This window comes from Triturus cristatus, chromosome 2_1 (assembly GCF_964204655.1).
Source record: "Triturus cristatus chromosome 2_1, aTriCri1.1, whole genome shotgun sequence".
NCBI classification, from domain to species: Eukaryota; Metazoa; Chordata; class Amphibia; order Caudata; family Salamandridae; genus Triturus; species Triturus cristatus.
In genome coordinates, this window is record NC_140581.1 from 515,826,289 (window position 1) to 515,847,994 (window position 21,706).

General features: G+C 43.1%; 1 protein-coding gene across 1 annotated transcript in view; it reads left to right on the top strand.

The window, feature by feature from the left end:
* The window catches only part of ATG10 (autophagy related 10), a 549,992-nt gene that overhangs the window by 24,810 nt on the left and 503,476 nt on the right, over positions 1-21,706 (top strand). Inside the window, exon 2 of the mRNA XM_085632419.1 lies at positions 849-974. Within this exon, the coding sequence (XP_085488545.1) occupies positions 849-974 (126 nt within the window). The remainder of the gene's footprint in view (positions 1-848; positions 975-21,706) is intronic.

A 21,706-nucleotide genomic window follows, 5' to 3' on the forward strand; every position in this document is an offset into this window, starting at 1 on the left:
TTGCAGGTGTATCTCTGCCTGGCATCTGCAGGGCAGCGACATGGGTAAACGCCCACACCTTCACAAAGCATTATTGTCGCAATGGCTGAAAAAAAGTAGATGTTGGTCAAGCTACCCTGCAACGTCTCTGCATATAAGGTATGCAACTAATAAGCTCAACGTTGTCTAAGCTTTAATGTTGTGCAACTGATTAGGTTTGGTAAAGCATATTTCTATGTATCTTCTTATTTTGGACAATTTATTAAAGTCATATCCTTGGCATGGGGCATTTTGGTTCAGTGTCATGGTGGGATGGTTCGCCTTCCTACCGCCATTAGTCTTCGGATACTGCTAACTAGTCTGATTCAATCATGTGAATCTATAAAAGATACAGTACTGAAGAGGAAAAAACAAATTACTTACCTGTACACTGTGGTGCTCCAGTATTGATATCTTTTGTAGATTAACATGCGACCCTCCATCCTCCCTGTTCAAGCTCGCCATTGCATAGCTCGATTTGTTTTTATTTACACTTGTGCTTGAAATCTGAGGTGTGGTGGCTCTGCAGGGGATGAATAGTCTCTGCTGTGATTGGCTGATGTTTGGATGTTTTAAAACAATGTAAATAGGTTACTAAATACTATTGTTTTTCAGTGGAGATTAAAGCTAATGCTTCAGCCCTGCTATTTTCACTGTTTCCACGGGGCTCCCACCATGAGGACGTGGAAGACTCAAGCATGTGAATCTATAAAAGATGTTAATACTGGAGAACCACAGTGTACAGGTAAGTAACTTGTTTTTTAATCATTTATGACTTTAATTGTTTTGTTTACCGGCAAGCAGCAACAGTTCATGCTTTTGTTTTGCAGATGCACCCGAGCGCTGGGACAGATGATGGCTTCTTCCTGGACGAGCTCAAATTCAGGCAGAGCTGTGCAGAGTTTATTGAACATGCTGAACGAATCGGAGATGGCTGGGAGTGGAAAACTCTTGAGGTGAGGACTGAAACGTATTCTTATTTGGTAATATGCTTGGTGTCTTACCTGAACATAGTTAATCCGTTGTACTAGGCCGCGAGCATCTTTGGCACCTATATGTATGTTGCTTTCATTTTGGTAAATGGCCGAAGGTTACCCTGTGGCATTTCAGCTTGCACAAGGACAGTGACCCAAGCAGCGGAGACAAGTGTGGACAAGGAATTTCAGAAGTCATTTTGTGCTATACAAATCCACTCGCTCACCTTTCTGTCCTGCTCATTTAAAAAATGTTCTAATAAAAAAAGTCTTCATATGGCTTAGACAGAGTTGTCACTTTGGAGCTGGTAGGCCATTTTCGCAACTGGGTTTGAGTTTTCCTCCCTTGTGTGCATGACCTTCTATGAGTACTGAACTCTGCTACTTATAAGGTGGACACGAGGTAGAAGTGGGTGAGCCAACAAATTAATGGGGAGAGCTGATCTAAGGGTCTGGCTTGTCTGTAAGAGCCAGTGAACTAGCCGAGCCATGAAAATATTTGGCTTGTAAAAAGTTCAATAAACATCGTATAAAATATGATAAAGTCTCTTCAAAATTTAAAAAAAGGTGTATTATATTAATATGCAGAAGCTTTTCACCTGAGTACATCAGATTATGTAATTGCATTTAGACGTATTTAGCAAAAGTGTTAATTTTTAAACATGAACTTGGAAACTTTCTTGCTCCGCACTGATGGCAATGTCATTAGCTAACTAAGAGGTAATTCAGCTGTCCTATGTACCCTATAAGTGGCCTAGATTTTTATTATGAATGATGCAACATCAAAGTCTATCAAGTCAAATGCAAGAGGTGTTTATACAAATCACATCCTAAACCCATATATTTGACATTGCTTGCATATGTGATAATGAATAGAAGGGAGAGTTGGTGAAATACATTTTTGCCTAGGGTCACACAGTTTGGTGAAGCAGGGAAGCTGGGATTGATTATTTTATGCTTATCTGTAATACTACAACAATATTTATGATTTTCGTGAATCTAGACTAAAAAGAATTGGGTCAATTACATTTTAACTGGAAGTGAGATAAATAAAATCCTTTTGGTCATGTATAAACCCTATTAAATTGTATTTTGCGACTCACTATTAGGGAGGGGCGTTCCCTTCCTAATAGCGACCCCAAATGCCATGTATGACTGTTTTACAACTGCAATTGCAGTCGCAGATCAGTCGCAGTTTACCACCCTTCACATAAGGGTGGTAAGCCACTCGCAAGCGGGAAGGGGTCCTCAGGGGACCCCTTCCCCTTTGTGACTGGCTCTAAAAATATTTTTTAAGGGCAGGCAGTGTTCCCAGGGACCACTACCTGCCCTTAAAAAAATGAAACGAAAACGTTTAATTTTTCTTTTTTTGAAATGCATCCCGTTTTCCTTTAAGGAAAACGGGCTGCATTAAAAAAAAACTGCTTTATTGAAAAGCAGTCCCAGACATGGAGGTCTGCTGAGCCCAGCAGGCCACCATACCTGGAAGGGCCAGCCATTCCCAATGGGGTTGCAAATTGCGAGTGCCTCATGAAAATGCATGAGGCATGCAATTTGAAACCCCATTGGGAATTACAATCAGTGTCACAGACACTGTTGTACATACCATTTTGCGAGCATTTTTGTTAATAAGATGTTAGAAAAATGGAAACCATCAGGACAGGGATCTTGCTTTTCTTTAACAATCCAACTGCTTTAATAAATTCCTAAAGACAATTATCTTTAAAACTGAAATGTCTAAATTACTATTATCAAGTTTATTGATAGATTGTAAAAAGGGATGAATGTCTGCCTCGTGCGTGATATCTTCTGCTATATTTAAGTTCTTATAGAAGATTTTAAATTTCTTTAAAGTATCAACACCTTTGAAGAACTGAATCCCCTGAGTTTTTTCCAAAGCTTCTATCCTGGTACATTCTTTTCTAACGTTAAGGTAATTTTCGGCTAATTCTCCAGCTTTGTTCTGACCCCCGTAATAAAGTGTAGTTTTGTCTTAAATAACCCATGTGAAACAGTATCCGATTTAGAAGAGTAAACTGAATGTCGGTGAGCAATGTTTTATGATCCTTGTCTAAATTCTTTTTTACTGAGACACATAGTAATAAATCCACAGGCAGCCGTTTAAATGTTTCCCAAAGTAAATTAATAGAAATATTAGGGCCACTATGTAACTTAAAAAATTCTACAGCAAAACAAGTGAATGAAGAGGAAAACACTTTGGACTAGTTGTGCTAAGGCTTTTTGCAGTTGCAAAGGGTTTGGTTTGCAAAATTGGACCACTGACAAATGCAAAATGGCATTTGTGTACCAAGTCTAAATTGTGATACAGTAACACATTAATTGCAATTTGAGTTTCCTATTACATAGCTAGTTAGTATTTGGAAGGGACGTGTTTAGGGTGTCCCTTCCAAATAGGGATTCAGAATGGAATGCATTAATGTTTTGAAATTGAAAAGTGTTCGCAAAACATTAATATATTATCAACACCTCAAAAGAGGTGGTAACCCTTTCACAGACAGGAAGGGGTCACCAAGGGCGTTTACCATTCCCTTTGAGAATGGTCTAAAAAACATTTTTTAGGAATAGGCAGTGGTCTGTGGTTTTACAAATGTTTCAAATTTTTTTTGTTAACGCATCCCGATTATTTAAAAGCAGTCACAGACATGGTGATCTGCTGAGCCCAGCCAGCCACCATCCTTATGATGACAGTCAATCATTTTCGTCCGCAATTTGCAACCTACTTCATTAACATTCTTGAGGTAAGTCAAATTGCAGTCCAATGCGATTCAGCATTTTGTGAACCCGATTAGTAGCACATAGGTCCACTCTCTGAATACCGTTTGGATTAGCTAAAGGTCTGTGTGCAAATTGCAACAACTTTTAGCGAATCCGATGTATGTGCATCTGGCCTCATAAGATTCTGTTGTCAAACAGAGCTACTAGATCTAGGGTAGAGACAACCAATATATTTAATGACCTCATCACAAATATGAACATGAAGCTTCTAAATTAAAGTCCTTAGTTAAGGGGTTTGAGGGAATTCTGATTTGGGTGGAAACTCCTGTTGCTGTCCAAACCGAGATGACGAGTGCTGTGGTAATATCCCATGAGGTTATATCCCATCGTATGTCAGCAAGTAAAACATGGTGAAATGTGCTCAGAATTTCAGTATCCATCTTTTCTCCCCACAAAACCCTGAATGAGGAGGTAATAACTCACCGTTCAGTTACCTCATTGTTTACTGGCCAACTCATAATAAGTACCAAGGTGGCTGCGAATAAGTTTGGCTACAATTGGGTATTGTAGAGAAACTCACCATTAGAGCAATGAAATAGGATCATCTATTTGTTGTAGCAAATACTGACCAGTGAAAAAAAATTAAAAGTGTAACAATTTTTTCAGACTGGGCATTGGTCCGTGTCAACATTCACAAAGGGGAAGAGGTTTCTTTCAGTAGTTGGTAAAATAATAATGATTTGCCTTCGGTTTTCAGTCGCAAAACATTACTATTTTAGCAACTACCAAAACATTAAAATTTTACCAGCTACATTTTTTTAATGCATCCCATTTCCCACTAAAGAAAACAGACTTCATTTGAAATGATTGCTTATTTTAAAGGTATTGCAGACATGGTGGCCTGCTTACCACAGCAGACCACCATGCCTGTGATGTTAGCAAATCTTAGTGGGTTGCAGTTTGTGACAGTCCCCGTAATCTTCATGAGGTAGGCCGATTTGTGACCTTCTATGATTTTATATTATGCAAACCGACATATTAGCACATAGGCTTGTTCTCAAAATACCACTCTGGTCGCAAAGATAGTGGGAAGGATGTGGGATGACCATGGACGTTTAGGTACCTGAGGAAGAGATACCTTGATGAAAGTGAGACTACAGGGTCCACCCCCTCGGCTGATCACAGGTGGCAAGTAGCTACTGTCGCTAAAAAGTAAAAGCGACACGGAGGCTTTACAAGTGGGTTATAAGCACAAACCACCCATCAGCTGCATGTCTTAGTGTGCATGCAAGCTTCTAGGGTCCTGACGAAAGCCATCTGACCCTAAGGGGCACATTAGAACATGGCTGAAACATGTAGACCAAACACAGGATAAGAAGGATCCAAATTACATCCTTCACATGTCCGCCACTTTTTTCAACATTGACCAACACTCTTAATAATTAAATTAAAGTTAATAAACAGAGAGTGTTTAGCCAATTTTAGAAGCACAACTCACCTGAGCACTTTTCATTCACTCACTATCACAGCCTCACCCAAAAAAAAAAACCAACCAGCTCCGCTGTAATCAGGTGTCGCAGCAGACCCTGGTAACATTCGGTGACCAGGGTGGGAACCCTATGATGAAGCATGTCACCTACTAGGTAGGTGAGTGAGGGTTCTTCTTAAAAACCTGAGGGTTTCTTAGGCAGTAAATTTTCCGGGTACATCCACCTATAGTTTGGCTTCAGGTGCGAACCTTATAGATAACACGTTCTTTGTGTTTTGACATTATAACTTGGGAAGAGGAACGGGCCCGTCTCCTGACTTCTCATTCTCGCATTTTGTTGAGTACGCAAAAATAGTGTAACAATATTGCGTATGCATTTAATGAGGGACAAACTGGACTACTGATTGCGGATTATGAAAACGATAATTAATTTGACAGCAGTCACGCCCTAAAATAAAGTATGTATCCTCATATTGAATACACTGTTATGCAACTTTGGGCCAAAAAATATAATAATTTTGTGTTGGCCCATGCATAAAAAATACTCTTACTGGAACATTATTAATACTAAATTCAGCAGCAATCCCCCTGCCTTTATTATCAATTTGTTTAGAAGTAATATTAATATCTAAATTCTTATTTCCTAAAATACCATACCATTTTATTTGTTGAGAACTACAGAGACAAAACCAGTACCCTCCCAACTCCTTTTAAGTTTAAACGCTTCCGGTTCCATAAGATGGGTTTCTTGCAATAAAAATCATCTTTATATTTGGCAAGCTGGAATGGAATTCTCTGTATTTTGATAGGACAATTTAAACCTTTTATATTCCATATGAGGACCTTGAATTATGATAAGTGTGAAACATGAATATTCTACATGGAATTCGATAATCACCAAACGAAGTGTTGAAACAAAAATGAACGAATTGGGAAATATCCTAGAAAATAGGGAAAGGAAGGAAAGAGAGAGATAGGGAAAAAAAGGAAGAAAAACATTAATAGGGGACCATAGAAACAGATACAAATGAGAGAGAATAGAGAGGAAATAAGCAGTACATGCCATATACATGGTAATTGAAAAACATTCCTTTTTGAGACGAAAAGGTTTGAGGTTGGTGACAGAACATTACGAAGATGACACTCCTGAAAAACAACAAGGTACACTGTTACAAAAACATGAATAAGACAAAGAATGGTTAAACCTGCCACAAGAAAAAGTGGAGATTAGACATGGAGAAATGGAAAAAATACAATAGAAAATGAATCGGCTCCATAGAAATCAACAATAACTATATGTAGTGAGACGATGGGCCAGATATGTCCATGACCTTCCTACTATGATCCTTTATAAACTTTGTGAGAAGTTCAGGATGATAATAAATTACAGTTCTATCTTTGAATATGTTACTTTGAATAGACGTGGACAATCATGGAAAACGCCCTCCCAAAGATCTGAGCCTTAGGCGAGGATCAAAAAGTTATTTCCTTTTACTTGCTGTGGCTCAGTAATTACTGCTTTCTCTGCAGCTTGTTTCAGGAGTCTCTACTTCACTTGCTCTGATCTGTCCCGTGCTAACCAACGACCACAGAAGGCTTCTTCGCCGTTTCCTGATTAAACAAGGGAGAAGAACAATACAGGCAGCCTAAGTAATCACCGGCTTGATAAATGTTTTGGACAAAGCAGATAAACTACTAAGGAACTCAGTCTCACACCCACTCTCCTCAGAGTCATAGGGCTATGAGCCTGGAGTGCTCTTGTAGCATGAATTCTGTCCTAATGTGCTCAGAGTGTGTAAGCCTCAAATCTGTTCCCCAACGAGGAAACAGTATGGGCAGGCTGCTAGGCGAACTCTATAAATACGATGCGGTTATAAGCTGCATATTTCTACCAATGCTTGCTGACCCTGCACTGAACTTCGCCTATCCTACCCATTTAGTTTTCCACTGCCTGATGGATGCACCAGCATTTTTATAGTACTGCTACTGTGATTATAAAGCACTTTTTAGCACATGTCACTTTTAGGTTTTAGCGTTTAAGTACAAATTCCTGACTGTTGATCAACTTTGGTGTCTAAATTGTACTGATAGCAATAAAATAGTACTATGTCTAGTATTAGCAGCTTTAAACCTACTGTAATTATTTTGATTTGTTACCCACTTTTGTCCGTTCTGCACCGAATGTTTATTCCCCATCTCTCTTGGCTCCCACTGTTAATATCCTGTTGTAGACAAAGAACATTTTCAGCCCTCTGCCCACAATTATCGGGTCCGTAATAGAACATGGCACTTTACGAATAGGCACTTTAGTTTAATCACTTGGCCCCGATCAGTGTTTTTAATTAAGTGCATTAACAGGGCTGGAACGCATTAAACGCCGTTTAGTTTAGACCTAGATGTTTAAACGAATAGCAGCCACACAAGAATCGATGCCAGATCTTCGGGTACAGTATTTGGAACTTGTACTGTGTACAACATGTATGACTTAGTATGTCTGCTTTTAGCATTCCGTCGTTATTTTACCATTAAATGTTTAGATATCATATTAGCCACCCGTTTACAACACTATGTGATGCACCACATATGTCTTAACCACCTATGAATGGATTGCGTCATTTATGACATCGCTTGTTTTCTTAAAGCATTGTTCTTATTCTCATGTTATACTTTATGTTTCTGTCACTTTGATGGTCTTGACTGCCTTAATAAAGTATTTTAAACCTGAAATTGCTGTGGCTCTAGGTACGTTTTGCGTAAAGAACATCTTCTTGCAAGACCCCAGTATTTGTTTTTTTCCTTTGCTGCATTAAGAACTTTGAGAAGATCTGTAAATTCGAGGAATAAAATAATAACAACTCTGGATTTGGATGAAGAAGAACTTACATTATGCCCCTGACTAACTCTGTGTGTCCTCCGAATATTCAAAACTGTGGATACTGGCAGGTCTAAGATTTGAGGCAGAAAGGAAATGAAAAATTGAACTGTATTTTTGCCTTCTGTCTTAGCGCATAGGTTATTGTACATGTTCTTGTTTTCCAAATCTTCAGAATGTTTTCTTAACAATAGTATTTCCTTGTTTGTATGTATTTATGAGCAGAATTTCTAAGGAAATTGTTGTGGACTATTTGCCTGGAGACAAAGGATGTTGCCAGTCTTGTATTAGTATAGCCAGTACTCTGAATTTCCCCTTATGTGGCAGGTTTAGGAATGGCAGAAGGAATGTTATCCTATATAATAGAGAGGATTTAAACAGTTGTTTTAGCTTCCTTGATTTCTCATACAGAGTCAGATACAACTATGGAAATAATATAAAAAATGAGGCAGTTCTGAAATCCGTATAGAAAGAAAATGAGGCTTAACCCAAATACCTTAAATAACTATCACCCATCCAGAGAGATAAAAACTCACAAAAAGTAGATAACCTCAAAAAAGAACAGTACTTTATTATTTTGAGAGGAGCATTTCCATGCTGGTATTATCACCGAAACCTCTGCGAACTGTGACTAAAATGTAGCCCTGCTGACTCCAACCTCCATCCCGCTAAGGAAGATAACCTGGGCACTGCAACCGACTTCCTGACACCTAAGAGTATGAGGTTTAGACTACCCAACTGATCTGGAAGAAGGGTACTCCCACTATGCTCTCTTTAGTATAGTTTTGGATGCAAGTAGGAGTGACCAAATACTAGGAGCAAATAATATGGTTAACATGTTCATATTGTTTACCATTCTAGTAATGCTGATTATAGAAACATTAACTACATAATTATATACAAAATATACTTCAATTGAGTAGACAATGTAGTAAACCATATTGTCTTTCAACTCACTCACAATTAAAATCTTTAAAGTAAAGTTTTTAGCTCTTAAAATCACCCTAGGTTGTAAGTAAACCTTCCAAAGTTTGTTAACCACCACACTTCTCCCTTAAAACAGTTGAACCTCCTTCTCATCCAATTAATCGAAGCTTCTTCCCACAAATGTCTTTCCTGTACTGAACTCGTTTCTTTTTTTTTTTTGTTGAAATTTTTCAAAAACCTGATTGACAAATTAGCATGGACAAATGTCTTTCCTGTACTGAACTCGTTTCTTTTTTTTTTTATTTAATTCTTCAAAAACCTTATTGACAAATTAGCATGGACACATTACAATCTTGCATCAAATCAGAGCACCGTATACAAAGCAACAAATGAGGATATAAAGAAAAGCCAATAGCACAGACCATCAGAATACAGCGACTTAGGGAGACATTACTTATGCACATAAAGACAATAAGCAACTGTGGATATACATCAGGCAAAGTGTGAGAGAGGGAGCGGGCCGGAACCGAAAGGGAGTTAGGATGGGGCAAAGGGCGGCTCCTGACCTTCACCGGCGGCCGCCGCGGGCGGAGTGCCGACGGGGAGCGCGGGAGGGGCACTCTGGCTTTGGGTGGTATGAGCGGGAAGGTACGACACTAGGGGCCCCCATATGTCTAGTGGACGAGATCTGGCTGGCATAAGGTCCCAGAATTCAGATAGGAGGGTTTGGCACCGCGATGCATCCTCGAGCCATTGGGCGAATTTAGGTGCAGGTTTGCGTCCCCAGCACATGGACACCCTATGCTGCGCTAGGACAAGCAGCATAGCAATCAAGCAACGGGAGGCGTCTGGGCAATACTTAACAAAGCCTAGGAGGCAGAGCGGAGGGTCGGGCCGAACAGGTGGCGAAGTGATCTCTGAGATGGCAGTACAGACCTCACGCCAATAGTCAGAGACCTTTGGGCATACCCAGGCGAGATGGGAAAAGTCCGCCGCAGGAGCAGAACAGCGCAAGCATCTGTCGCTGAAGGTGAGTCCCAGCTTATGTAACTGAACAGGGGTGCGGTAAAGTCTGTGCAAATATTTAAAATGAATTAGGTAACCAACTTCCGGTGGGAAGGAGACGAATACAGAAAATCAAGAGCGGTCATCGAGGGGGGAGGCAAGGGGAACGAAGGGTGCAGCTCCCTGCAGATGGCTCATAGCTGATAAAAAAGTAAAGTGTCCATGGAACCAGAGTCATCAGCGGGAGAATAGAATGTGTTCCCCGGGTAGAGATCCGCCAATGTAGTCAACCCCAGGCAGGGTGGCATGTTCCATACTGGAAGGCTGAAGAGGAGGAAAAGCCGGATGCCGAACGATTGGCATCTTATTTGCGGAGAGCACCGGAGCACCAGACAGGTGGCGTAGACCATCCCGGGCCCAACGCAAGGTCTCGACAGTGTCTATTTTGGTGCAAGGGGGTTTAGCGGGGGCGTACAGGGCAGTGGCGAGTGGCCACGGGTGTAGCGAGGTCCGCCTCGACAGCCACGTGTGGCTGTAAAGGGGTAGGATGATTCCAGAAGTTCAAAAAACTGGCCTGAGCACACAGTGCGTAAAGCTTAAAATTGGGGGCACCGTGGAGTTTCGTATGCAATCCTGAGTTGCCTACCGGCCCAGATCAAAGAAATAGTCAGCGAGCGGATCTTGCGAAAGAAGTGGGTAGTGAGGGGAACAGGTACAAAAATTTCGGGAGGACCACCATCTTGGCAATAGCTATGCGACCTGCCAGCGACAAGGGCAGCCTGCTCCACTGGGGAATCCTGGATTCGAGCCAGTCCACCGCACGACCAAAGTTAGCCCTCCAGAGTTCATCCACGTCCCTGCTAAGCCAGACCCCCAGATAGCGAGTAGGGCCTGTCGCCCACATAAAAGGGAAATCCGGAGTGAAGGGCGTAGTGGCGTCGGTGAGAGGGAAAGGGACTGACTTACTCCAGTTCACCTGGAGTCCAGAGTATCCTCCGAACCGTATGATCTCGCGTACCAGAGGACTAAGATTTTCCTGGGGATGGCGGACATACAGCGTAATATCGTCCGCATACATGGAGACTAAGAGGGCACGGGCCTGTGAAGCCGATGCCCCTCTCGGGGTGGTGTTGCCGGAGTCTGGCTGGCAGGGGCTCCATTGTGATGGCAAACAGCATGGGTGAGAGCGGGCACCCCTGGTGGGTACTGCAGCTGGTAGGGATGGGGTCAGATAATTGTTCGTTAATGCGTAGATGGGTAGAGTGTATAGGAGTAAGATTTTGCGTATAAATAGTGGACTGAAACCGAGTCGTGGGAGGAGAGAAAACAAGAAAGGCACTCAAGGGGATCAAAGGCCTTAGTGGCGTCGAGGAGGGCGGCAACTGCAGGGTGCGCTGGATTGATTTGATGGAGGACAGAAAAGTTGGTCCGAAGATTGTGGGAAGTCGCGCGGCCGGGAATGAAGCCAGACTGATTGGGACGGGCAATAAGGGGCATGAGAAGAAGGAGACGTGAGGCAATAAGCTTGGCGAAGATTTTATTGTCTGTATTAATGAGGGACAGTGGGCAGTAGGAATCGGGGTATTCGGGGGGCTTGTCCGCCTTGAGAAGAAGAGTTAGGATAGCCTCGCGAAGTGACGGTGGGAGTTGACCGCTCCCGAAAGAATCATTATCCATGGCAACCAGGTGCGGTACCAAAATCGGGGCGAACGTCTTGTAGAACGAGACGGGCAGGCCATTCAAACCAGGGGCCTTGTCGCCAGGCATTCCATTGATGGCGGCGAGTATTTCCTCATTAGAAAAGGGCTTTTCGAGGAATTCTCGGTGATAGTTTTCAAGCCATAAGAGCTTGAGGGTATCAAAGTACTGGGTAAAGACCTCACGCGAGGGGGCAGAACCCGCTGTGTATAATTGCGCATAGACCTCCATAAAGTGTGCCTTGATTTCGTCAGGGGAGGTAGTCCGAGTGGGGCTACCATCTTGAAGCGCTGTAATATAGGATGCAAAATAAAATGCTAAAATATAGGATGCGGCACGGGGTGGGCGAAGTTGGTTGGCCTGGGTTTTACCGGGCCGATCGCCCTCACAAAAGCGGCGTGCCCGAGCTTACCGGCCTCCTCGGCAAATTCAGTGTGTTTCTCATGAAGGCGAGCGAGTGTTTCAGAGCTGGGGAGAAGAGAGTGGAGGGAGTCCAAGGATTTAATTTCCGATTCGAGTTTGTCCAGAGTACCGCAAATGGAGCGTAAGACCCCGGATTGTTTAGAGATGCATTCACCGCGAATAAGAACCTTGAATCCCTCGCAAAGTGTGGAGGGAGAATCCACGGAGCCCTCGTTGAGCTCAAAATAGTTCGTGATCGCGGTCCGGATCTCATCACAGTAAACAGTGTCCCGTAGTGCATTCGGGGGGAGTCGCCATGTGAAAGCACGCTGAGGGGACAGAGGGAGACGGAGACTAAGCTGTACCGGCACGTGGTCCGACAAAGTGCGCGCCATATGGTCGACCGAGGTGAGCCAGGATAAAATATCAGGAGAAGTGATCCAGAGATCCAGACGGGACCAGCAACCATGAGACCCAGTGACGCAAGTGCCCTCGCGGGCCTCAGGCTGCATGTGACGCCAAGCATCGTAAAGAAAGTTGTCAGCAAGAATGGAGCTAAGGAGAGCCGCAGAGCGAGGGTGGGAGACGTAGGGGCCCGAGCGGTCCAAGGCTGTGTAGAGAGTCGTATTGAAGTCCCAACCCCAGACGAGCGCGGCAGGGCCTAGGGATGAGATGTGTTGCCAAATTTGCGCCAAAAAATCGGGGTCATCGGTATTAGGACCATATATTGCCGCAATCGTTAGAGGCTGGGCCTGAAGGGAGCCATGGAGGATGACGTAGCGCCCATCGGGGTCAGTGATTACTTGGGTGGTTTGCCAAGGGATTCCCCTGCGTATTAGAGTAGACACCCCACGAGAGTAGTTCGAGTAGAAAGAGGAGTGGGATTTTCCCCAATGTCTGGAATGCAGGCTGGCGGCCGATGCAGGTATCAGGTGGGTCTCTTGTAGCAAACAGATGTCCACTTTGTGCCGGAGGAGGTGTGCGTTTATTAGCCTGGCTTTTCGATCGTCATTGAGACCACGGATGTTCCATGTCCAAAAGACCGTGTCCGTCTGTAAAGTGTGGGGGAGAATGAAGCGCTGTGCAGCGGGCATGGACAGGGATCGTGAGTGATAGCGTTTGGTAGTGCGAGCCAACTGGAATAAGAGCAAGCAGGAAAGCAGCGTAGGAGAAGGGAGAGGGCCGGCTCCAGCAGGCAAGGATAAGTGACTAAGCTGTATGGAAGGAACACCAAATAAAGGATGAAGGACAGCAATAGGCGTCTTTTCCGGGAAGATGATCCTGGGACTGTGCGCTAGGCGAAGCGCCATGACCGTGCAGAGACAGTGTGTGACGGTGTTGTGATGCAAGCAATATGTCAATGAAATAACCAAGTAAAAAACAATACATTTTAACAAAAACAAACACGCCTCAGATGGAGGCAGCAGTACCCAAAAAACAACCCCCCACACACACCCACCCCCCATTCAGGTTTAGACACCTCCCTCTGCCCCCCAGGGACCCACAACTAGGAAGGGAAAAATCGAAGTCAAAAGTGGGAATCGACCAGAGGAAGCATGGCGTAGCCCAGCAGACACCCCTGTCGGAAAGGCAGGGTGGCCAAGCCTGAAGAACCAGCAGACTCCTAATACAGAAAGGCAAGAAATACGCAGTACCTGTGGTCCCGTTCATAGATTAACAGCCAAAGACCCAGCGACGTATAAGCAAACTACAAATTACAGCATGACCTAGAGAAGGAGAATCAGTGTGCCCGGCCCTTAGGCGTAATGACGGGAGGCCTGTGGTCAGCAAACCAAGGATACAAAATGCTAACGTTAAATAAAATAGCACTCAGTCATAAGGGGAGGGATAAGCAACCAGGAACCAAATAGAAGCGTAATTCAATTATTATCGCTGAGGTTAACTGCCTCGGCGTCCTGACAATTAGCTGGGGTGGAGTGTTGGGTGCGATCCAATTTCTTGGCAATGGCAAGGGCGTCCTTGGGATGCGGGAAGACCAGAGTCTTGGAGCCCTGCCTGACCCGCAGCTTAGCCGGATAAGCATGAGAATAGGAGACCTCATGTTTTTGTAAGATGCGCTTTGCAGGCAGGAATTCGCGGCAGGCAGCCTGTACCGCCAGTGTGTAGTCGGGGTAGAATGACAGTGAGTTACCCTGCTGCCGGATTTCACCTTTTTCCCTGGCCGCCCGGAGAATAGCATCTCCCGGAAGTTCAGGATTTTTGCGATGATGGGACGAGCTGGCAAACCAGGGGCAAACTGTTCCAGCTGGGCGGCGATTCCAGACACCGCAGACTCGACTTCTTACATGATAGCTTTGAGGTCATCTTCACGTAAAGCAGCCAACTCCGGGGGGGGGGGGGGCAGGCTGGTCGACGCCGGCGCCCTCCAGGCGTGTCTGTCTTTGCTGGTCAAATGTGATCCTGAGCTGCTTGGAGTCTGCCTTCCCCATGGCGGCAACCAGATGTGGGCGGCGCACAAGGGGAGAACTACAGGGGGGAAAGGAACAATGACAAGCCCTGCAGCGACCTGAGTGAAGGAATGAAAGTAGCGGAAGGCAGAGTGAAGGAGGAATCTACAGACCGCCAGCCGGGGGGTCCTCAGCCAGACCCTCGACCTGTAGTGGAAAGTGAACCAATGTGGTGTGCAGCCGTGGTGGCAGGGAGGACCTGAGGAGTGAGTCCGCAGCAGTGTTTCTTCACCCCCACCCTGGGGCTCCAAATGGGGAGTGCGACCGGGGGAGAACGGGACAGCGGGGGTGCGAAGGGGAAGCGCGGCCCACCTCCACGAGGCCAGACCCAACAGGCACAGGGCATGATCCGTGTGAGCGTAGTGTTAAAATGTAAAATCTGATTCTTTCATTTTTTGATTAAGCTATTCTTCATCCACTCTTCACCCCTGCGCTACTTTCAGTCTGGTTCTCTTCTTGACACCGCATCTGTATAAACAATAGGTAAAGAATTGCAGGTTGGGACATTGTAGGCTGTGTAAACATGCAGAGTCCGCTTGCTCGAAGGTTTTCAGGCAATAGTTAATCCTTAAGTAAAGTCTACTCAGAATAGCACATTTTGTTGTTCAGTCTTAAAACGTAGAAATTGCACAAGACACCGAGGCTGTCAGATTCTTGCCTTAGCTCATTTGTGTGTTCTTTCCAAAGTTCTATTTACCTCTGGGCGTTCCTTGTTTGTGATCTTCCCTATAAAAAGCCATGTAGCCATTGTTCAAGGGTGCTCCTTCCTTGAGTAACTCCATGGTGCTCGTTGGATGGAGACCCATTCTGAATGCTTAATAACTTACCTATGGTTTGTACTTCGCTCCACTGTTGATTACTCCTTACTTGATAAGTACCCGTGGCAAGAGTGGTGACCCTGCACCAAGCAGATAAAAATTAATCTGTTCCACAAATTGGTGCCCGAACGTGGGGCCCCATCAAAGGCCTGCAGTTGGACCAGGGGGAGGAGATCAGGTCGGTAAGATGAACTTCGCTGAGGAGCGCACCGCCTGATGAGATTAGTGTTGCTCATGGGCCAAGGTGATTTTTCAGCTCTCCGACTCTGATCTTCATGGCGGCTGCTGGCCTAGACTGGGACCTTCAGACGGTCATTTTTGGATCAGGGAGGATCGACAGGTGGGAGGCGAAGACTACGCATGAGGTAAATCAGTATTGAACCGGTTTATTTGTTCATTTGGTTAGGATTTGTTTGGTATTTGCTTGACTTGATATTCGTCTTGACTTGGTATTTGTTTGGTAATCCGTTCGGAATTGGTACTCCATTCGGGATCTGTTTGGAATTTTGAAACCTAGGATCTGTTTGGTATTTTGAAACTTAGACTCTGTTTTGGAACTTGCTATTTGTTTTTGCTAAAAAAAATTCTTACAGGTAATGTGAGAATATTTTTTATTTCTCTCTGTTTATAAGTTTTTTAAATCTTATATAACATGCCTGCGATTAGTACCCTTTGGAAGTTTTGTTGTTGCTGCTGCGATAAGCAAGGCATTTTGGAAACAAGTTAGCCGGCGCACCAGAAGGTACGCCGAATTTTGAGATGTTCATCAAATATGGTATTTGTCCCATCATGTATAAAGCATTGTGGAACAAATATACAAAAGGGGATCCCCAGTTAGAATGGCCATTAGAGGGAACCATGGACCCTCACAAACTTGAGTATTTAGAGAAACGATTGTTTTTAAAGAAAGTTAGGCCAGCTATGTTTGACAGTTTTCGTATGTGGAGGAAAGAAGTGAAGGAGCGGCAGCTCAAGGCAGAGAAGGTACAAAGGAAACAGAAAAGGAAAACAGAGTATCAGAAGTATAAGGAATTGAAGGATAAGAAAGTTCAGGAGAAAAAGTAATGTTTAGATAGTGAGCATAGATTATTAATATCTAAGGAATATATAGTTAGACCAACTGTAGCAGTTCAGGTCCACCAAGAAGATGTGGATTCAGATATTGCTCGGTTGTTGATAGAACGACCCCTACCCCCATATGTACCTTTAACACTCTTCTCCCTGGACCCCTAAATATCGCCCCCCTTGTACCCCTGGCTCCCCCTCCTTTGCCCGCGGTTGTCCATCTCCCTATTTTCCAACCAGTACCGGTACATTCCTTACCCCCTCCTACCCAGGCTACTGCACACCCACCCCAAGCCTCTGTGCCTCCACCTCAGGCCACTGCATTTGAAATGACTAATAATTCTGTGCTTCCTGCATCTGTCCAGACCCCTCGAGTTCTTCGCTCTACTGTACCTCAGTTTCGTCAGGACGCGATAAGATTGATGGTATTAAATTGGTTGAGTAATCTAGAAATAGCTCAAATACAGGATTTCTCTGAGGGTGAGCTTCTTTGTCTTATAAATAAGCTTTCTCATCAATTTATGGTTCAATGGGAGATGATTACAGGACAGAATGGCCCAGATGATGTTAGAGCTATTAATCGACAATGTCAGATAGGGGCCTTCTCTGTAAGTAGAGTTAATGCTGCCAAAGCAACAATAATTGGGTTCCGGAATGAACTCTCTTCCTCTCCCCGAATAAGATCTATGAGGGAAGCTGCGCCACAGTTCATTCCTGAAAGAGTGAATGCAGATAATGATGACCCTAATGGTCCCAATGCTAGAGCCCATTTTTTATACAATTGGATATATATACGCCCTGGAAAAGGATGGATGTACTTACTTTAAAAGCCTCCTTACCAGACATAAGGAAACATCCTAGGGGATTTTATGATGATGTACAGGCAGCCATTGATTCTTGTATCATATTGATATGTTTTTTTGGGTATGATCCTGCCACCAGATATGTGGCGACTTACCCGGAAACAGGATCATGCTGTTGATTTGGTAGGAGATTGGGCTGCCATAATAACAGCTGATAGGGATAGGAAACCTGGTCAGAAACCTATTTAGCTCATTCTGGATCTGCCTGGTAACATACTTACTTATATAAAAACGATGGTTCCAGCTAGGAAAATAGATTGGGCACTCCTTACTGCTTGTAAACAAAAACAGGGAGAGGCAGTCCCTGATTTCTTTACTCGCTTTGAGGAAGTTTCCTCTAATGTATGTAATAGCCCTATTCTTCCTGTCCTTAAAAGGGGGGATGGAATACAGGATAAAAGTTTATCAATTTGTGATTGATTTGAGAGAAAAGTAACAAGATAGTAGTCCCTCAATATCTTGTTGTTTCTCAGGTAAAGTTAATACACCTGTGGGATTTTCTGGCATCCCCATTCAAAGCCCTAGTTCACAACAACTGAATGTTAGTACAAGGGTCGCCAATATTTTCTGTAACAAAAGTTACTAGTAATGTAAAATGAGCACCCCATCCAAGAGTATTAGCAGTGATCACATTGGTGCTTTAGGCAGGGTTTTCAGCAGTAATGGAAAAAAAAAGCAAGGCTTAAAATGAGTAATAAATATCTCCAACTGAAATAATAGCTTTAAACACATTTTCAAAATGTCACCTATTTTCTCTGTAGGCATCAGTTTATGAGTTGTGAAATGTTGTCTTGAATGCCTGAGTTTTGTTTTTTAAAATACAGGTTGGACCGTACACTGGTGAGCTGCTGGTAGTTTATAAGCTACTCATTGGAGACGTAGCAATACAGCAGAAAGTTTGAAATAAGTTACAGTGAAATTATTGCATCACTTAGTATCCTTGGGACAAAGTATCTCTTTTCCAATTACAGTATTGGCAACAGAAGGTTACCTATTTAGGTCTCCTCCTGTCGAAGGGGATAAGACGCTACACCAACATAGGATATAATTGGTGCAGAATTTGCAGAAACCACTGACTCAATCTAATATCTGTGCGTTTATTACCAAATTTGTCACTAATTACAAAACCCCTGCTTGCTTTAACATTAAAGCACATATGCATGCTGCTTCCTTGGACTAATCAGTGTGAAGCTGTCTTTTTGTATGTGAAAAAAATGCTTTATGTAATGCTCCTGTTTCAGGTAAAACCTGTTTATTATAAATTTTTGCATGTAAAATATGCCACCGCAGGCAGGAAGATATTCTTAACAGATTTTATTGGTATGACAAATTATGGGTAGAATACAAAATCTAAAAATCCTATCCTGGAATGTGAATGGGCTCCGGTTTTTTGCCAGAAGAAAGAAAGTTTTGGAATATTTGCGTATTACTAACTACGATATTATACTCATTCAGGAATCACACCTTAACAAGGAAGAGTGGGTAGGAATACTTAAAAACCATAAATGGATAGAGCATTGCTTCTACTCAACACAGATGACTCCGACAAAAGGTGTAGCTATTATTTTTAAGAAAAACACCCGAGCAGTCATCGGGAATGTAACGGCAGACACTCATGGTAGATGGGTAACCGCTAGGGCAAAAATCAACTCAACTTGGTTTACGTTTGTTAGTTACTATGGCCCCAATACCGATGACCCGATTCACCTCCAGTCTCTGTTCCTCCACTTGGGAGATGCAAATGACCGAACTATAATGGGAGGAGACTTTAACGTAGTTTTAAACCCTAATCATGATTCTACGTCTAAAAGAGCCGCGGGGGCCACACAAAAAACCCGAAAAGTCCTACAACAACTAATGACAGAGGGAGGACTTCTGGATATATGGGGTGAAAAGAGATCTACCTCAGGGACTGTAGGGGGAAATTTTACTTTCTATAATAAGAATTGTGGCCACCGTTCAAGGATCGACTTTTTTCTGGTGGATTACACCACCAGTAAAGATACGTCTAAAGTCACCCACCTGCCAGAACATTTGTCCGATCACTCGGCTGTCCTCTTGGAAGTCGCTCTACCAAAGTGCTCCTCACCACGAAGGTGGACTTTGAATCGTGCAATACTCCTTGAACCCTCAATTATTGATAGGTTAAAAACAGCTCCAAACGAGTTTTTCATATATAATGTGAACTCAGCAACCCATCATATTGTTTGGGATTCATATAAAGCCTTTTTAAGAGGCTTACTGACCTCTCTCTCTATAATACACAATAAGAAAACAAGGGAGGACATTAAGGTAATGGAAGCCAACATTTCTCAAAAATCAACAGCATTAGAACGAGCGCCAAATGACCCAAACAGAATACAACAACTATCCGTTGTTAAGAATGAGCTAATAGATCACCTAGAGTCAATATACAAAAAGAAATTGGAGGCAAGCAAACTTGCCCACCATGAGTACGGAGAGGGATGTGGCTGATTTCTTGTGTGGAAAACTAAATCAGACCATGTTAGAAATATGGTGAAGAGCCTTAAATGTTCAAGCACTGGGAGAATTATTGAAGAGGATTCAGAGATTGAGGAGGCTTTCGTCCGTTTTTTTCTAGACATATACTCTAAAGACTTAACTCCGAGTGAAGAAAACTTGGAAGCCTTCTTTCGGGACCTTCAACTCCCCACCCTTTCGACTGTTGATAGCAATAACCTGAACGATCAAATCATGTTAGAAGAAGTGTCGCAAGTTATTAAAAACTTAAAAAAAGGGAAAGCAGCAGGCCCGGATGCTATCCCAAATGAAGTTTACATCATTTTGAAAGAAGAATTAACACCTTTCCTACTTCAACTTTTTAACTCTGTGTTTATCCTGGCTCAGGAGCTACCGGCATCCTGGAATGAGGCCACGATTACAATCATTTTGAAACCTAATAAGAACCCACAATTTTGGGTAATCAGACAGACCCATTTCCCTTTTAAACAGTGACCATAAACTTTACACCCAAATTCTTACTAAGAGGTTAGATAAAGTCGCTGGTTCCATAATACATCCCGACCAATGGGGCTTTATGAAGGGGAGACAATTGCATGAATTAACCCACAACCTTATTGGAGCGATAGACTTAGCAAATTTATATGAGATCCCATTGGCAGTCCTAACATTTGATGCTGCTAAAGCCTTTGATAGGGTCAGCTAGCCCTTTCTAATAGAAGCAATCCAACGCTTCAATCTAGGAAAAATCTTCATAGCAGCAGTAAAGGCCCTCTATAAAAACCCCTCTGCTAGGGTCCTCGTTAATGGGATTTTAACAAAACAACTTAAAATTTCTCGAGGGACTAGACAGGGCTGGCCCCTTTTGCCCCTTCTTTTTAATATGTATATTGAACCCCTCGCATGCAAATTAAGATCGTGTCATACTATCTCCCCTTTCAGCTGTATGGGTTGGGAAAGGAAAATAGGTCTATATGCTGATGACCTCATGGTTCTGACAGGAGATTTAGAACAAGCACTTCCTGAGATCTGGGATCAGCTGGAGAATTTTGGGAAAGTATCCGGATACTCCATAAATCAGCAGAAAACGGATCTAATGATATGGAACTCCACTTATAAAAGTGATCTTGTAAAACATCAAATAAGATATCTTGGGGTTCAAATTATACGAACATAGATATGATAGCTCAGTTAAATTTTGATAAAACTGTTGCCAGTGTAAGACAGCAGTTACAGATATGGGAACTTCTCCCTCTCTCTATTGTAGGTAGATCTAACCTGCTGAAAATGTCAAGTATACCTAAATGTACCTTCTTATTTGATACTATTCCCTTAGAATTCTCCAAAACCTGGTTCAGGAAGGTACAAGGGTTATTCTCTACCTTTATATGGGGTAGGAAAAATCCCAGAATTTCCCCCCAAAAACTTAGGAGGAAAAAATCTAATGGTGGTATAGCTACTCCTGATCTATACCTATACTACTGCGCTTTTCATCTTAAGAATTCACGTCAACTCTTAAACGATAGCCAGACCTACGCACCTCTCTTTATAGCTCTAACACATGCTCACAATACACAAGCCGACTCCTTTCTTTTAAAGTTTGGCCATCCCAAATTCTTCAAAAAGGTCAGACTGAAGATTCTTAAAGCAGCTATTAGAGTATGGGTTCAAGTGAGAGCACTACTAGACATACCCTATTATAACGAAGAAACGCTGATTTGGGATTCCCCTGGCACTCCGGCATGTCTACAAGATGCCCTGGCACTCCCTCTATGTAGAGCCGATATACTAAGATGGGGAGAGCTAATAGTGGAAAATGAGATAATCCCATGGCAGTGCTTCTCTACTCTAACCAATAACTCGGTCTCTAAATTCAAGTATCTGAAAATC